General features: G+C 40.0%; 1 protein-coding gene and 1 long non-coding RNA gene across 5 annotated transcripts in view; one reads left to right on the forward strand and one right to left on the reverse strand.

Annotated features, from left to right (window-relative positions):
- The window catches only part of Appbp2 (amyloid beta precursor protein (cytoplasmic tail) binding protein 2), a 43813-nt gene that overhangs the window by 11655 nt on the left and 13644 nt on the right, over positions 1-18514 (reverse strand). The window contains exons 2-6 of the mRNA NM_025825.3: positions 13474-13562; positions 12148-12299; positions 11274-11397; positions 6978-7146; positions 1272-1361 (exon numbers count right to left, since the gene is read on the reverse strand). Coding sequence (NP_080101.1) covers positions 1272-1361; positions 6978-7146; positions 11274-11397; positions 12148-12299; positions 13474-13562 — 624 coding nt within the window. The remainder of the gene's footprint in view (positions 1-1271; positions 1362-6977; positions 7147-11273; positions 11398-12147; positions 12300-13473; positions 13563-18514) is intronic.
- The window catches only part of Gm38935, a 33826-nt gene that overhangs the window by 4066 nt on the left and 11246 nt on the right, over positions 1-18514 (forward strand). For 2 of the 4 annotated variants that reach the window (XR_001780282.2, XR_001780283.2), the window contains exons 1-2: positions 1361-1625; positions 7432-7558. This is a non-coding gene — a long non-coding RNA (predicted gene, 38935). Of the gene's footprint in view, positions 1-1360; positions 1626-7431; positions 7559-18514 lie in introns of those variants that run through there. The other 2 variants (XR_003949582.1, XR_003949583.1) reach the window with 2 other exon arrangements.

Raw genomic sequence — 18514 nt, forward strand, 5'->3', positions numbered from 1 at the left:
CCAGTTTCTTTTCTTTTCTTTTTTTTAAAGATTTCTTTATTATTATATGTAAGTACACTGTAGCTGTCTTCAGATGCACCAGAAGAGGGCGTCAGATCTCATTACAGATGGTTGTGAGCCACCATGTGGTTGCTGGGATTTGAACTTAGGACCTTCGGAAGAACAGTCCGTGCTCTTAACCACTGTGCCATCTCTCCAGGCCGGACTACCAGTTTCTAAACTCTAATATCATGTGCATATATAAAATTTGCATGCTATTATTTCATACAAACACATATTTAATGTTTTAAATAAGTATGCTAACATTTTTTTCTCAGAAAGACTCTACCTGACTATGCTGCTATTCTCCTTCTAAAGTGAATGACTGGGACAAGCCTGAAGCCTAAGGAGAGTTACAATTGGAGGACAATTATAACTATTAGCAAGCTGAAGGATAGCCAAGGTTACAGAGCAATAAACAACTTTTTTAGTATTTCACAAAAACAATGGTGTCTTCTAATCCAAAATTTTGAACTAAGATTATACCAACCAAAATGGACTATTCAAATGTGAGAAACTTCTAGACAAAGAGAGTGTGTGAAAGTTCACCAAAGCTTTAACTATTACACACTGAAGCAGTAACTTTGAGGTACTAATAAACAGCTTCGAAACATTCATATACTCATTTACAGAAAAAGAAACTACAGGGGGAAAAGAAACAAAGACAGTCTAGCAGGTCGAATGTAACAAGCTATCTTGAGTGAAACACAATCTTAGGAGAAAGTTAAACACACTAGAAGTTCCAGCCTGCAGCCTACAGAAATGTCATCAGGTCCCACATGACTTCTGAATGAGAAATTGAGGTCCCCACACAGATTTAGGAAAAACAAGCATTCAAGCCAAATTAGCACCATGTGAACTTCATAATTATCTTCTCAGGTTTCTTTTATAAAGGAAAATTAAATAAAGCAGATGAGATAGTTTTCTTTTTGTAAGCTTGTTTTTTGGGATAGGGTTTCTCTATGCAGTCTCGGCTGTCCTAGAACTCACTATGTAGACCAGGTTAACCCCAGAAACCAACTTGTCTCTGTCTCCCAAGTATTGGGATTAAAGGCACTACACAGCCATAAGACAGTTTAGATTAGAAACTAAGTTTCTAAAACTAAGCAGAGAAGCTTAGAAAACAGATCTAGTTAATAAATCAACTAAGTAAGTTATTATGAAGACTTGATTAACTATTTAAAGGCAATTAAGTGTTATGATACATTTAATGTTATAAACATCATACTCACCTTAGAAGCTTGTCTTAAAACATCCACCACAACTTTGACTGGTAAGCCTGCTGTAATTTCCTTCATTGCCTCAACGCACCACTTGTATGCCTTTGAAAGAATTGAAAAGCGAAAGAACAGCGACACAGTTAATGATCGTCTTTAATAAAACTGTGAAGTTACCCCACAAATACTTAAATACACACACAAAATATTTACAACTGAAATTCTCTGAGACAATTTTTTGGAAGTATGAACTGATCACCCTATTTGTATTTTTACATCCACAAGTTTTCTGAAGCCAAGTGTGGTGGTGCATACTTACAATTTCAAAATCAAGGAGGCAGAAGAAGGATGTTCCCGTGTTCAATGGAGGTGAGTCTAGGAGTCCTATGAAACACTCCCCCTCAAAACCACAATTTTCCTAAATTATACTATTACAGACACATTCTAGTTTTCCCAGAGGCCTTGGTATATAGGATCCCCTACTGCCTTAGGAACCATTCCCCTTCTTCCAGCCCCTTAGTCTACCAAGCTCATCTTTTAGATGTCAGTCCTAGATTGTTTCCTGTATTTTCCTTTCCCTTCTGTAACACTTTATCATTCTCTCCCCTCCCCCATCTCCCACTCTTCTACTCACTCTCTCCTTTATATCTGAGACAGGGTTCACTATGTAGCCCTGGTTAGCCTGGAGCTTGCTATATAGACTCAGAGAAATCCAAGCCAACTGGCCTGTCTCCTAGGTGTTAGGATTAAAGGTATGTGCTATTATATCCAGCTACTATTGTCTGTTTAGTAGTGCCTCCTTTATGCTATTGTTCTAATAAGCAATTCATGTTCATTAATGCATTTAACTGATACCACAGCATCATGACATGCACTATTATTATTATTATTATTAAAAACAAACAAACAAACAAACAAACAAACAAACAAACAACTAAGGTACAGCTAGGCAGTGGTAGCACACACCTTTAATCCCAGCTGAGCAAGCAAATCTCTGAGTTTGAGGTCAGCCTGGTCTACAGAATGAGTTCCAAGATAGTGAGGGCTACACAAAGAAAAAACAAAAATGGGATAGAAAGGTGCCAGGAGCTATCTAAAGAGACTGAAAACTAGGAGGTGATCTTCCTGAGACGAATTCACCATGCACTATAACAGCACGATGGAGGAGCCATTCTAGGCAAGGCCGAGCAAGGCCATATCTTAAGAAAGATTCCTACTATTAATACGACTTCCTGTTATTATTAAATATATAGAATAATCACTAGGTGTTAGCTTACTCTATTAGGCAGATTTCTGTGTATTAATGAAGATGTAATGACTTGTAGTAATGCTAAATAGACAAATAAATGATTTAATTCTTTTTTTTTAATTAGGTATTTTCTTCATTTACATTTCCAATGCTATCCCAAAAGTCCCCCATACCCAGCCCCCCACTCCCCTAACCACCCACTCCTACTTCTTGGCCCTGGCATTCCCCTGTACTGAGGCATATAAAGTTTGCAATACCAATCAGCCTCTCTTTCCAATGATGGCCGACTAGGCCATCTTCTGATACATATGCAGCAAGAGACATGAGCTCCGGGGGGGGTACAATGGAGTACTACTCAGCTATTAAAAAGAATGAATTTATGAAATCCCTAGGCAAATGGATGGACCTGGAGGACATCATCCTGAGTGAGGTAACCCAATCACAAAAGAACTCACATGATATGTACTCACTGATAAGTAGATATTAGCCCAGAAACTTAGATTTCTTAATTCTTTTTTTAAAAGATTTTATTTATTTATTTATTTTTTTTTTAATATGTAAGTACACTGTAGCTGTCTTCAGACACTCCAGAAGAGGGAGTCAGATCTTGTTATGGATGGTTGTGAGCCACCATGTGGTTGCTGGGATTTGAACTCCGGACCTTCGGAAGAGCAGTCCGGTGCTCTTACCCACTGAGCCATCTCACCAGCCCGATTTCTTAATTCTTAATGATGATCCTTTTAAAGAATTTTAAAAAATTATACTAATAACTATTAAGCCCTTTGTAATAGGACTGCTATTGTAAGTCTTCTATGATATGAATACTGTAGTTAGAACCTTCAAGTGTCTTCAAGTGTCAAGAGTGAATTGCTTCTGAGATAGAAAGCAGGCATTTACAACTTAGGAGAGGCTGTAAAACAATTAACCAAATGTCATAAAGGGGAACTAACAATTTATTGTGGGTACAAGGACAGAAGATAAAATATTGACTGGGTTTATCTATACAAAACTTCAGTGTCAACTTAGATACAAAAATTAAGATCTTTTACTCTCCATGAACCTATGAAGCTAGTGAGATAATGTCTAGTCTTAACACATGTATATATCTCTGTTGTAAATTTCTTATTTAATTTATGATTTGAATTCATGTTTGAAGTTTTAGTGAACTTTTGTTTAAAAAAAAAAAGGATGCTTGAAAAAAAACCATTATCTATTCTCCTAGAAAAGGTACAAAAAACTAAGGGCAATTACACTGCATGGCACTGGGACAGGGAAGACAGCAGCATAGAGTAACTAGAGAAATCTAGCGAGCATCTATAGCCTGAGAGGTCTTCCCCCTTTACTTCCCTTAAAAATAAAGAGGGCATTGGGGCAGGGGCAGAAGAGAACAATACCCAGAATGCAGAGAAAGAGGGGCAGAGAAGAGGTGCAGAGAGCAGAAGCAGCAGGCACCACGGGACAGCTCAGGTCTTTTCTTAACAGCAAAGGAGGATTAGTCTTACTAAAGAGGACAAAGCTTTTTTTCTTACAAATGTGGGTTAAATTCATTTAGCAATAAAAGGGTAGAGAAGTTTTCTTTCTCTATGCAGTAAAGACTGGAGCTCACTTTCCATTCATAATAAGTGAGTCCTTTCTGCACTGGTGCTTGGGCTCCATATGCACATGCAGGAATGGATGGATGTGTATATAAGTATGTAATTATGAGATAAGTAGGTGGACCCAACTGGATTGCATGAAGGTGTTTGTGTGTTTATAAATTTGTCTATGAACGTGAGTTTATGCATATTTGCTTGTGTAAAAGTTTTTCCTTCTGCAATTGACTCTCTTCTCTTGGTTCAATTAAAAGTTTATTGCTGGGCTGGAGAGATGGCTTAGCAGGTAAGAGCACTGACTGCTCTTTCAAAGGTCCTGAGTTCAAATCCCAGCAACCACATGGTGGCTCACAACCATCAGTAATGAGATCTGACGCCCTCTTCTGGTGCGTCTGAAATCAGTTACAGTGTACTTATGTATAATAGTAAATAAATCTTTAAAAAAAAAAGTTATTGCTCCAAACCTCCTTCTCTGTTCCCGACAAGAAAAAAAAATCCTAACAATTAACCCTTTACTTAGCCCCCACTGTTTATAATAAGGTGCTAAACACCAAAGATTCTGCAGTGTTGGGACTAGGAGGAACTCAGACACGTAGGCTCTCACGGCAAAGTAATTTAGACTTGAGATAGGTAACTGTTTTAGTATTAAAAAGCAACCCTAATTTCTCACAAGACCAATTCTTCCCCCTGCTGACAATCTTTCAAGAGCAAACCAGAATGCCAGAGCTGGCTTCTGGCATAGAGGTCAAGTGGCAGGGAATGAGCTAGCATCTATGTAATTTGAGGCGAAATAAACAAAAAGGACCTTTTCTTAGTGATTATCAGGTTAAAAATAAAGGGAAAAGAAATTATCCTGGATAGTGACAATTGCTATTATATCAAGAAAAGTTTCTGGGGACAGGGAGATACTTCAGTAAAGTGTATACTGCGCAGTTGAGGACCTGAGAGTCTCATCTCCCAAACCCAGGCAAAACGTTCACTGAGGTGGTATGCACTTATCCCAGTGGCTTACCTGGGCCTGCTCATGGAGCACCAGGTACCCATGAGAGAATCTGTCTTAAATGCTGGGGTTGGGGTGGGGTGGGGGTAAACTCACCTCTTTTTCTAGCCTCAGGAGGTGGAGATAGGGGAGTTCTGCCCCATCAATCTGACTGACTAGACTACCCATATTGATAAAGCCTGGGTTTAACTGAGAGGGCCTATCTCAAGGTGGAACAGGGACTGAGATTTCCTGTTCAAACCCTGGACTTCCACATGCATGCCTGCACATGTACTTGCCCACATACATGCTCTCACACCCATGTGAACACATACATGCACACTCATGCATACTAAACATGCAAACATAATATCATAGTGGTTAAGAGGACCTGCTGCTCTTTCACACAAAACAAATTCAGTTCCCAGCATCCAGATTAGACTGCTCACAACTGCCTACTGTAACAAGGGTCCAACAAACTCTTCTAGCCTCCTCTGGAATCTCTGTACTCATGTGCACATAGCAACAGACACACATACATGCAAACACGTAAGAAGAAATCTACTCAAGGCAGACAGCTTCCGAAGACCACCCCACCACTGACCTCCAGCCTCCAGTCATGTGCTTATGCACCCCCTTCACAACACACCCACAAAAAGGATGGAGAAAGAGAATTATTTGTTATCTTCTGAAAGTTCCGGGTTTTTCTATTTCACTTAAGAAACAATGCTATTCAAAATAACTAATGTAAAAATAAGAGCTACTAACTTCACCAGACTTGGATTCCAAAACCTGGTTTGCAATTTTAAGAGACTGTGCTATCTAGTTTTTATGTCAGTTTGACAGGGATAAGTCATCTGAGAGGAAGGAAATTTAATAAAATGCCCAACTTGATTGGCCTGTGGGCAAGCCTATGGTGCGTTTGCTTGACTGATGACTGATGTGGGTGAGACCTCCAGGCTTCTGCCCTGAGTTCTTACCCTGATGCTAAGATGAAATAAAGTTCTTTCTTGGTCACGGCATTTTATCACAGCAATAGAAAGGCTAAGACCTCTAATTTTGTCTCAAAGTAGTACAAAAACATTTTTAGAACTATGTTAAATATAATGAAGTTTTAAAACATTTCTGTAGTAGGGTGCTTGGCAAATTAAATACTTATGTTCGAACTCATGTTTAAATACTTAACTCAGAATGACATAACCAAATGCATTACGATTCACCAGGATTTCCCTTAAAGCAAGTTGGGCAGACAAACACCCGTACAAAAACTTTAAAAGCCATATATTTCACTTGCAGTACTTAAGGTCCACCTCACAAACACTCTTGGTTGTTATATATTTCATTAGAAAATTAAGTATTTTTCCACTTTGTAATAAAAATCTTTTTTTTTGTTTGTTTGTTTGTTTTGTTTTGTCTTTATAGACAGGGTTTCTCTGTGTAGCCCTGGCTGTCCTAGAACTCACTCGGCAGATCCGGCTGGCCTCGAATTCAGAGATCCTCCTGCCTCTGCCTCCCAAGTGCTGGGATTAAAGGCGTGCGTCACCACTGCCTGGCCCAACAAAAATCTATTACATGAACCTAATATGTGAAAGCTGGGAATAGTGGTTCAGGCCTTTAACCTGATTGAAGCACTCAAGAGGCAGAAACAGAAGGATCATGAGCCTGCACTTGGTCGGGGCTACCTGGTCTATGTCTTATTTGAAAAACTAAACAGAAAAATAACCCTGAAGACACCCAATACATGAAATGCAATTTAGAAGACGTGTAAAAGAGGGACTTATTTCACTGTGTGGCACGTGCCTGCAACCCCAGCACTTTAGAGGCTGAGGTGAGAACATCACATTTTCAAGGCCAGTGTGGGCTAGAAACAGGCCCTGTCTCAAAACAAAAAGCCAACTTACCTCATCATAGTGGCTTTTTGCAAACAGGAGTGCACATAGTTCTCCGTAGAGAGCAGCTCTATTTGCTTGCTGGCCATGTTTAGACAGCTTATCCATGTATGTCTGAGCTAATTTAAATGTTTCTTCACCTAGATGATATTTACAATTTCCATTTCGCACATGAAGCAACCTGTAGAAAACAAAAGTTCTTTACTTTGGGTGCTGCCAGGACAGTGACCCTGACCACCTCTTACAATGATGCAGCAGCGCCAACCAGGCAGCGCCAACAAGGCAGAGACAGAGACAGGCCCTGTTTCTGTATTTGAAAGAACCATTTTCTCTAGAGAGGCACTGATAGTGCTGAAAGCTTTTTGTGATTAATCTCGTCCAGTTTCTCTAAATATTCAAATAGTTTGTGTACCCAACATGTGCTAACCAAACAAATACACAAAAATCCTTTCTGTTCCAAATTCAGATCTAACACAGAAAATAGTGAAGACAGATGAATGTGACCCAGTCCCACCTGCCGTCACTTCAGCACTTGCCGCTGCTCCCGGTCAGGCTGCTTCCTAAGTGTTCATTTCTGCTGACTGCCCACTAAGGTAGAGTCAATGATACAACTGGGAGACCTATTTGTCCTCTACCCCCTGTGACAGAAAATCCTGAGTATGCTACACAAAATAAAGTGCAGCCTGCTAACAATCAAATTATGAAAGAGTATCCACATGCTTTAGATCAGACTAAATGCTAGGCAGTAGTAGACTATACATCTACAGACTATATGAAACAAGAAAGATAGTTATTAGAACAAATACTCATTTATTACACTGCTGGTTGAATGCCACAATCATCTATAGGGCCAATACAATTTTTTGAAAATGCTTAGAGACAATAAAAGCATAAAAGACATCTCAAAGAAAACAGAGCATGGCCGGGGAGTGGTAGCGCGCACCTTTAATCCCAGCACTTGGGAGGCAGAGGCAGGCAGATTTCTGAGTTCGAGGCCAGCCTGGTCTACAGAGTGAGTTCCAGGACAGCCAAGGCTATACAGAGAAACCCTGTCTCAAGAAACAAACAAACAAAAAAAAAAAAAGAAAAAAGAGCATGGCATTTATACCAGCACACTCTAGACACAAAGCTAGGCCTAGATAATGAAACTAAGAATAAACAAAACCACCTAAGAGGCAGGCATAACTAGGTGGTAGGACCTTTGCCTACCATATGTGAGGCCCTACGTTCATTACCTACCACTCTGCAGAAGACAAAGAGAGAGAGAGGGATAATTAATTACACTGCTCTAGAATGGTAGGTGGAATGACTGTTTTAGAGCAGGGAACTCAAGTATAAAGAAGCACACAAGAGTAAAACTCAACAGATACTTGAATGAGGCAATTTGCTCAAGGCTTGCACAGTAACTTGCCTGGATTACAGAATGAGTTCAAGGTCAGCCTGGGTAATGGAGTGATCTCATGTATACACAGAACAAGTATCTTTTTATCTGCAGATAGAGACTTGGATTTTTTTTAAAGATTTATTTATTTAATGTATGAGTTCACTGTAGCTGTACAAATGGTTGTGAGCCTTCATGCGGCTGTTGAGAAGCCACATGAAGTTGAATTTTAGTACCTCTGCTCGTTCCAGAAGACAGCTACAGTGTACTCATATACATAAAATCAATAAATAAATCTAAAAAACAACAACAAAAAAAGAAACAGATAAAAAAGCAATAAAACAAAAACAAAAAAATCCTGCATGGCTTTGGTCCATGTGAAGTGGTATGGAACATGTGTGACTTACAGTTCCCTTAAGTCACAGACGTGCAGGTCTATCACTAACATTTCTTCACATGCACAACAGTAATCTACACAGGTTCTTTGGAAAGGGTCTACTCAAGTCCCTGTCTTTTTAAAACCTTGGGTCATTTGCTGTTAAGTTGTACACTTGGTACACTCTGGATCCTGGACCCTTGTCCAATACCTGATCTGTAAATACCATTTCCCAGTCTGCAAGCTGTAAATACCATTCCCCAGTCTGCAAGCTGTCTTTATTTGAGTCAGGATCAGTGAGAATGATGTGTACCCTGTTCTGACATTCAGAAGGCTCGGGTAAGAGACTGAGTTTCTGGCCAGCCTTGGATATATACTGAGATCCTATCTGAAAGGAAATAAGTAAGAACAAGCTGGGTGAAAAGACAGGAAGGAATGTCCCCTGAGTGCTGAGATTACAAAAATAAAGCACTGTCTTGATAGTGTCCTCTGCAAAGTTTCCGGGGGTTTTGGTTGTTCTCAGCAATGCCAATACCGCTACCTCCCGATTGCAGGGATTACAGATGTGCACCACTGCACCCAGTCACAAGTCTCTGAGTTCAATGAATGCAGTCCTTTTCCCATTTCCAATTCAGATGTTCTTTATTTCTTTTTCTTGCCTACTTTGACTAAAAATTACAACATAATATTGACTACCTCCAGTAGAAGACATCCTTTACCTTTCTCTTGATCCAAGGAGAAAAACCATCCAGTGTATTACCAAGTTAACTGTTCTCTCTTCCCCATCCCGAACTCCCTCACATAGTACCACCCTATTTTTTCTTTCAGACAGTGTCCTGCTATGTAGCTCAGGCTAGTGTTATAGCCTGATGTCCTGTAGGTCTGTCATAAATGTTCTTTGTCAAAGCAAGGAGGTTCTCTTCTAGTCCTAGCTTTCTACATGTTTTTACTAAATAAGGATAGCCGATTTTGTCAAATACTTTTCAACGTCCACTGTTGAAAACTTATCATACTTCTTATTCAGTCTATATTATAACGGTATAGTGTATTTCTTGATTTTCGTATGTCAAAGTACTCTTGCATTCTTGGTTTAGACCTCACTTTAATTAAGATCACAGAATAAATTGTTCTAGATTTTTTTTAGGTTTTATTTATTAGTATTTTGTTAAGGATTTCTGATCTGTATTTAAGGAGGCACTAGTCTCTAAGTATCTTATGTATTTCCTGGGCTTTCATTAATGAGGTCATAATGACCTCATAAAATGAGTTGGAAAGGAATTCCTCTTCAGTATTCTAGTAGTTTGGAATGGACCAGAGCTAACTCTTACAATTCACCAGCAAAATCTTCTGTCCTGGATTGTCTTTGATATAAGAAAATTTGCAATTTCTATTTGTTAATACAAACTTGCAATCTCTACCTGTTATGGGTCTGTTGAGATGTTCAATTTTTTTATATCATCATTTGGATAGTTTGTACATGTCTAGAAATGTGTTCCTTTATTCTAAATTTCCGATTGATAATGTACAACTTCCCATAAGATTCCCATAGGAGACTTTAACCTCTAGGTCAGCAGCCATGGCTCAATTCTGATTCTGTCCTGTTTCACTTAGTTGGATTTAAGCTAATAAAGAAACCACTGTGCGATGCAGCACACAGCCAGCTCTCTGTCAGCCATTCCTATTCCTCCTGCTTGATGAGAGAGCCTGAGCAGAGGCACTAACAACTGCACAGGACCGAGGGGTAGATAAGCTGGGACTAACCTGAAGCAGTATCACAGTAAGGATGCCACACCCTGTGCTAGTGACTGACTCAGAGGGTTTGCCTTCTAAGACTCACAGGGTATCTACCTGTACACATTAGGACCTGCTGGATCTTGGATTTGAAATATTTTCCTTTGTCCTAAAAATTCAGTGAGGTATATATACTATTTTCTTTCAAACACTGAGATACCACTATTTTCTTTTAGCTTCTCATTTCTATTTACCTTTGAACTTTAGGAAATTGAGATATGAAATTCTGATTCTCTTTAAATCCATGTTAAAATTGTTTCCTAGCCAGGCGTGGTGCCCATGCCTTTAATCCCAGCACTCAGGAGGCAGGCAGATTTCTGAGTTCGAGGCCAGCCTGGTCTACAGAGTGAGTTCCAGGACAGCCAGGGCTATACAGAGAAACCCTGTCTTGAAAAACCAAAAATAAAAAAAATAAAATAAAAAATAAAAAACAAAATAGGCTAGGCATGGTGTTGCACACTTTAATTCCAGTACTTGGGAGGCAGAGTTTGAGACTCGCCTGGACTATGCCTGTGTGTAGGTGATACGTTTTGTGTGTGTGTGTGTGTGTGTGTGTGTGTGTGTGTGTGTGTGTGTGTGTTTTGGAGATGCGAGATTAGACTAATGAGACCATGATGTAAAGATTTAATCAACTGTTGGGAACAAGGACAGAATTCTAAGCCCAAAGCACTAGCACTGAGTACCACTATAACTAAGCACCACTAGCACTAAGTACCACTATAACTAAGTAGCACTTAATCACAGGATTTGCTCTGCTTACCTCACACAACACTCCACTGCTCGGAACCAGTGGAGCATCTCATCATGTAGCGTACACAACTGAAGGCAGGACAGAAAAACCTTTTCAGCATCACTGTACCAGCCTGCATCAGAAAGAAAGCCACCTGAAGAACAAAAGCAGCAGCATTAAATGACTCAGTAAGCTGCCTGAACGTTAGAGACACGCTTACACTAAATCACTGAGCTAAAAACTCCATAATATTAACATCGTATATAGTTAACTTTTAAAAAGTATGATCTGGACAGAAGGAGGAAATAATTTGAATAAATAATTGCCTAAAACATACTTTTTCACTCTGTACAGTTGTGAAACTACTCACTACAAAGTTATGGAACAGTATTTTTCTATATGTAAAAATCTTTCCAGGATATTATAAAGCGATGTTTCTGCTATCCTTACAGTAGCTCGCCCAAAATTAAAAATAACTACTTTTAGAAATGAAAACCAAAACCGGTCCCTGAGAAGATGTATGCCTCATGCCACAGCATACAGTAAGTAGTCAGTAGCTAAGGAGTTTGGGGTGGTGCTGCCCTGACACTGCTGAATGGCATGCTTGGGATCACAGACATAACTCATGCTAAACATAGCTCACTCAAAGCTATGGGCTGCTTCACTTACTCAGCTTCTCTAAGTCTACTTCCTCATATGTAAACGCTGTCGTTAAGTTACCTCCCTAGGATAGAATGCCAGAAAGGTTTAGGACTTAAGACTAAATATGAGTAGGCCACAGGTATAACAGTTGCTCACAACCTGCCTGTACAGACTGGGAACTCTTGGAAGAAGCCTTCTGGTTAGAAGGTTTAACTACAGGCCCACTGCAGAGTCAAATGCCCTCTCCTTTGCCATTACTCACCTAAGACAAAGCCAACCTGGATGGCCTTCTCCTTTACTGCAGCGTCGGACTCTGCTATGTAAGAGCACCGTCTACTGAAGGAGTAGGCCAAGACGGAAGCTACCTTAACGCCATGGTCCATCAGAGCCTGAAAACAGTGGTGGAGCAAATGTCTGCAGAAAAAAGAAAAGCAGTTCTTGAGAAGTCACTGATGGTATCCCTTTGGAGCTAGCTGCTCCTCCATTAATATACCTAGTAAATATGTGTGTACATACATATTTGTGTATTAGTTTTCCCCAAAAGAATAAGGTGAGTTGAAGCTAAGTCTGAAAAAAAAAATGTCACATACATTCCAAAATAAAAAGACAATGAGCTAGGGAAACGGCTCATCCTTGCCTCACAAGCCTGACAACCTGAGTCTGCACTGCAGAGCACACACAGAGCTGGACACAGCAGCACAAGCACCAATAATCCCAGTGCACCCTAGAAGAGCATGGAGGCTTGAACAACAGACTTGCTGGAGGCTCACAGGTCAGCCAGCCTGGCAAATTCAACAGAGAACACGAAGAGAAATATTGGCTCAAGAAGGTGTAAGGCGAGGACCAATGCCCACACATGAGCCCCTTGCTTCAGAACAAAACAAAACCGCCTGACCCCTCAGCAAGTGTTCTGTGCATTTATAAAGCGTGCTCTCTGACTTCCTCCCACTATAGAGAAAGTGTGGCTATCATCATTCTGTTCTTCAAGACTTTTCATTGAGCTCTACTTCCCACGCCATGGCATTTGCTATCATAGCACTCAGTGGTGGCTTGTTTACTCATAACTTTTGTCTTGACAGTGAAAACATTCTGGCAATGTCTATTACTAAATGGTCAAACAAGGGAAGTATACTTAATATTATTGAATTGTGTGCATTTTTAATAATTTATTTTTATGTCCATTGGTGTTTTGCCTGCATGTATATCTGCATACGGGTGTCAGAAGCCCTGGAAGTGGAACTGCAGACAGGTGTGAGCTCACAGGTAATACTGGGGATTGAACCCAGGTCTGCAGGAAGAACAGCCAGTGCTCCTGACCACTGAGACATCTCTCTAGTCCTTGAATTATGCATTTTAAAATGATACAAGTGGCAAATTTTATGTTATATACATTTTAGCAGGTTTTTGTTGTAGTGGTGGTGGATATTTTGGGGGCAAGGGGGTGACCCTGTCCATTATCTGTAATCCAAGCATTTAAATAGAGGCAGGAGGATCAGAAGTTTAACAAGTTCAAGGCCATCTTGATCCACATGAGACAAGAAAGGAAGGAAGGAAGCAAGAAAGCTTATACACATACACACAAATTTACCTTTTATCCAAAGCTCTCAAAACTTTAGCAAAAACTTCCAATTCACAGAATTCACTGCCGAGCTGACACAAGCGTCCCTGTTGGTAAAGCTGTAATAATAATAAAAAAAAGAAAAATAACTATTTCAAACGTTTTAACTTTCAACTTTGTGATAGAAAAAAATGGATCCTAATAAAGGAATTATTAGCCCGGTTCCCCGAATCGGCAACGCTGCGCCCCTCTGCCCGGCCCCACTCCGGGCCTCAGGCCCCCCGGACGCCGAGCCGCCACCACTTCAGATGCAGACGCCACCGGCGAGCCTCCAGCAGCCTGCCCCGCCCGGCAGCGAGAGTTGTCTTCCAACTCCCGAGCAAATTTTTCAGAACATAAAACAAGAATATAATCGTTACCAGAGATGGAGACATTTAGAAGTTGTTCTCAGTCAAAGCGAAGCCTATACTTCAGAAAGTCAGCCTTCCTCCTCGGCACTCACTGCACCAGGTTCTCCAGGTGCTTTCTGGATGAAGAAGGGCCAGCCCACCTTTACCCTTCGACAAGTGGGGTTAATGTGTGAGCGTCTCTTAAAATACTATGAGATAAAGTCCGAGAGGAGTATGAGCAGACCCTCAGTACCAAACTCCCAGGTGTATCCTGAAGCCTTCTTGCCTATCTGGTACCAGGTGTGACCTCAAGAGATGGCTGCTGTACACTTTTTGCAACTGGTTTGATATCACATTTCAGCTCCAACTTTGCACCCTGAGAACACTTAAATGTCTCTGCAGGTCCATTTTATACAACTTGAAAGACCTTAAACCTTTCTGGTTGCCACAAGCATATCTTTCTTTTCTGTTCATCCACTAAACAGCTGTGCCCTACTGTGATAGGTTTTCCAGACAAAGTACCTGCAACAGCAGTCTAGCAAAGAATGCCTTCAGTGGCACTCAACACGTGGAGTCTCCCCAAGCACAGCTCTGTGAGAAGTGAGAGTGTGTGCGTGTGTGTGTCTGTGTTTTAAGTTATTATTTGTATTGTGCAAAAAAAATTTTTTTGATCTTGGGGATTCTGGCTGTGAATTTGATGCACGACAATTATGGTTAAAAACATTTTCTTGGTCTACAGAATATCATTAATGTTTGGTGACCATATAGGTTGTAACAGTGGGTTGCTTATTTGTAGGTATTATCGTTAAATACAGGGACTGTTCCCAGGCATAGAATTTGAAATGTGAGTTAGGATGGACATTAGATGTGATTATGATGATCTAGGGAAGGTCTGCAGTCCTGAATCTGCAAATACGTAGTGAGAAATTAGAACAAACTGAGACAGGCTATCAGTACATGGACTCTGCCTAGCTGTGCTGGAAAAATACTTTGACTCCAAGCCTTAAAATATCCTGTGGAGTCTGAGCTCACCTCATTCATACAGTCACGGAGCTCCCTGAACGCTGAACTTCTACAGGGAAAAGATCTCCCCTGGAGCGGAAGATCAGGGTGTCCTCGGAGCATGTAACGAGTGCGGGGCTGGGCCAGGCTCACAGCACTGCTACCCGGGAGGAGCCGCTCACCTTAGCATCAGTTTCAACATAGAATCTGGACCCTTTGTCCAGGTTACCCCAAACTCTCCTGAGGTGTCCGTGTTCAACCCTTAGAGCTTGGTTTTGGCAATACCCTGCCGGAAGTTGCTTATTGGCTGTTCTTTGCCTTGGTCCCAAGGTTGTGAGCAGAAAGCAGCCTCTGTTTTGAGGAGGTGGGATTTAAGTATACATTTATTTTTACTGTGACTTGTTCAGGACCACATTTTACAAAATGCCTTGGTTCCTTTACTGTTGTTTTGGAAAGGAAAGTTTTATGAAAACTGTTTTAGTTTGAATACAGAATAGTTATATTAATTACGGCTTTATTTTGGAAAAATCTTGAGTTTTAATTCAAATGTTTGCTAATACCTTACAAAGTAAGGTGATATTCAGAGACAGTTGTTGTGATCAGCTGGCTTGCGGACATTTCTGGGGTATTCACATCTGAAGATTCCTTATTAATGAATGTCTTTGATTTAAATCTAACCAAAACCTGCAACATTATTCTTTGTACATTTTCATTATATAGTGTTAACAAGCTTAGTTGCAAACGAATAAAATACTTAAGCTATTTGTTTAAAAAAAATAAAAGAATTATTATTACTATTACTATTTTAGACAGGGTTTCTGTCTGTAGTCCTGGGTGTCCTAGAACTCAAGTCTAGACCAACTGTGCCTTGAAGTCACAGATCCATCTGCCTAGGATTAAAGATATTCGCAATGTGTAACTACTGCCCAGCTCCACAAAGAAAAATATAATGAATAAATTTCTGTGACATATTAAAAACTTTAACAATTGCACATAACTGCTCAGGATTACTACTGTGAAACAGAAGCATCTGGAACATGGTAAAGTACCAGGAAGTGGTATGTAAGTATATTACTAGCCTAAGTAAGTCTATAATTTGAGAAACTTAAATCTGCCTCTTTTTTTCTTTAACCAAAACTAGATAATTTTAAGTCACTAACAGCAAGGCTAGCATCTAGAAAACAGCCTGTCAAGATGCTACACTGGGCCCTTCAGCCCATTTCAAATCCTCAGTTTAGTTCTGCATAAATTTCACAAGCACTAACTTTATATAGTACATCTATCTATAGATCCAGGGATGACAGGATTCATATAGTCTGACTTGTTAGAACTGGTTTTTTAAAAGAACAATTTAGGAACTGACAAGATGGCTTAGTGGGTGAGGAACTTTCTACCTAAATCTGATAACGGGAACTCAGTCACAGGGACCCACAGGGTGGAAGGAGAGAACAGACTCCTTCAACTGTCTTCTGAGCTCCACATATGCGCACAAATGTAAAAACAGTAAAAATAACTAATAACATCGTTAAAGAGAAACACATATGAAAAAGGGCTGGAGAGATGGCTTAAAAGACTGACTGCTCTTCAGGGGACCCAGGTTTGATTCCTAGCACCCACATGGTGGCTCTCAACTGTCTGTAACTCCAACGACATAGTAGAATATAACTCATTCTTCTGGCTTCCTTGGCACCAGGCAAACATGGTACACAGATATATAGGCAGTCAAATCATTCATACAAAAACAAAATAAAAACAAAAACAGAATAGTTCAGTTTGTATTTACAGCTCCTTAATATTTAACTCAATTGATGAGAACATTAGTTGCAAATAAATAAATAAATAAATAAATGAGGAAGGCAAACTACAAATTAAGCATACTCTTGGACTTAAGATTATCAGTAACACAAAAAGGCCAGATTAAGCCCTAGGTTCCATTTCCACCATGAGAGAGGGAAGAGAAACAGGTGCACATTTCTGCGGACCCAGCCAGCGCTGGGGAGGGGAGCAGACTGTGATGCCCGTGGAATGATGAGCTTTCAAGTTACCATTAAAACCTGGTTCATGTGCTGCAGAGATGGCTCAGAGGTTAAGAGCACTGACTGCTCTTCCAGAGGTTTGAGTTCAATTTCCAGCAACCACAATGTGGCTCACAACCATCTGTAATTGGATATGCTGCCCTCTTCTGGTGTGTCTGAAGACAACAGTGTACTCACATACAAATAAATAAGTCTTTAAAAACAACAACAACAACAACAACAAAAAACTGGCTCATAAGTAGAAAACTGCTAATCTCGGAAATGACTCTTGTACTCAGAAAAATAAGAGCTAGTACCAATAATCAGTTATACTTACTTGTCAATTAAGCATTACAGAATAATTAAGGAAAAATAAAGCTGAGAATTTATAACCAAATCCCAATTTTATGGGCAAAATAATGTAAAGCAGAACCAAAAAACTACTAACCAAGATACTCAGACATTTCCCCACCAAAAAAAAAAAAAAAAACAAAAAACAAAAAAAAAACACTAAGACAAAAATCTTTTTCCAATGGCTCCATGGCTAAAGCATTTGCCACACAAGTGTGAGGGTGAGTTTGAATCCCCAGGCTGTAATCACAACAACCCTATGGGGAAGATAGGAGGTGGAGACAGGAGAATAGCACACAGAAGGAAAGCAAGAAGGATGGTGAGGAAGGACTGACACCCAAGGTTATCCTCAGACTTCCATATACACTCTGCAACAAGTGTCCCACAGCACATATGCACATTCACACACAAATGAACGTTCAAACGTGCATGTCATATATAAACATGTTCCCCCTTAACCCTCGCCAAAACAACTGGCTCATCATTATCACTTAAACTTTCTTTTATAAAATAAAGAAAATGAAAACTAGTTATATAACCATTTTGCCTGTACTTGGAAGTTAAATAAAAACAAACTCAATTGTATATATTGTGCAGTTCTCAATATCCTTTAATTGAAAATCTGTCTAACCTACTATGTAGGATTTGAAACCAATGTAAGGAGCTGCTTCTATGAGTTTGAAAACCTGTCTCAGTGATTCATATTTAAATTATCAGACAGGGTAATGACTTAACAGTTGCATTCTGTTTAACCCTTAAGTTTGTCCCAAAGTAAAAATCAATGCAATTGGCAGACCAAAAAGGTTGTTGGAGATATGAACTTTTGATAAAAATATTATCTGACCCCTAAAAAATGTTTTACTTTTTAATCTTATTCATAATTTTTGGTGTGATTGCAAGAACATCTTCTAGGAAGATTTTCTTCTTTCTTAAACATTTTCTCCTTCCACTACAGGTTCTGGAGACTGAACACCAGGCTTGCACGGAAGGCTTTTATTTTTCCACTGGGCTAATTCAACAACTCCAAATTTTTAAATGTTAAAAATTAAATTAGGCCTGGGGGTGAGCTCCACTGTAGAGTGGTAGCTAGTGCAAGCACGAGAGCCTGAGCTCTAACTTCAGAAGCCCTGAGAAAAACAAGGGTGGGGATAAGTGCCTGTAATCCCAGCACAGGGAAGGCGGGGACTGGAGGATCCTTTGGGACTCACAGGCTAGCCAGTCTATCCGACCTGCTTAGTGAGTTCCAGGCCAGTGAAGAAACCCTGTCTCAACAAAGAACAAAAACCCAAAGTTAGGGGTTGGGCAGTGGTGGTG

The sequence above is a fragment of the Mus musculus genome, chromosome 11 (genome assembly GCF_000001635.26).
Source record: "Mus musculus strain C57BL/6J chromosome 11, GRCm38.p6 C57BL/6J".
NCBI lineage: Eukaryota > Metazoa > Chordata > Mammalia > Rodentia > Muridae > Mus > Mus musculus.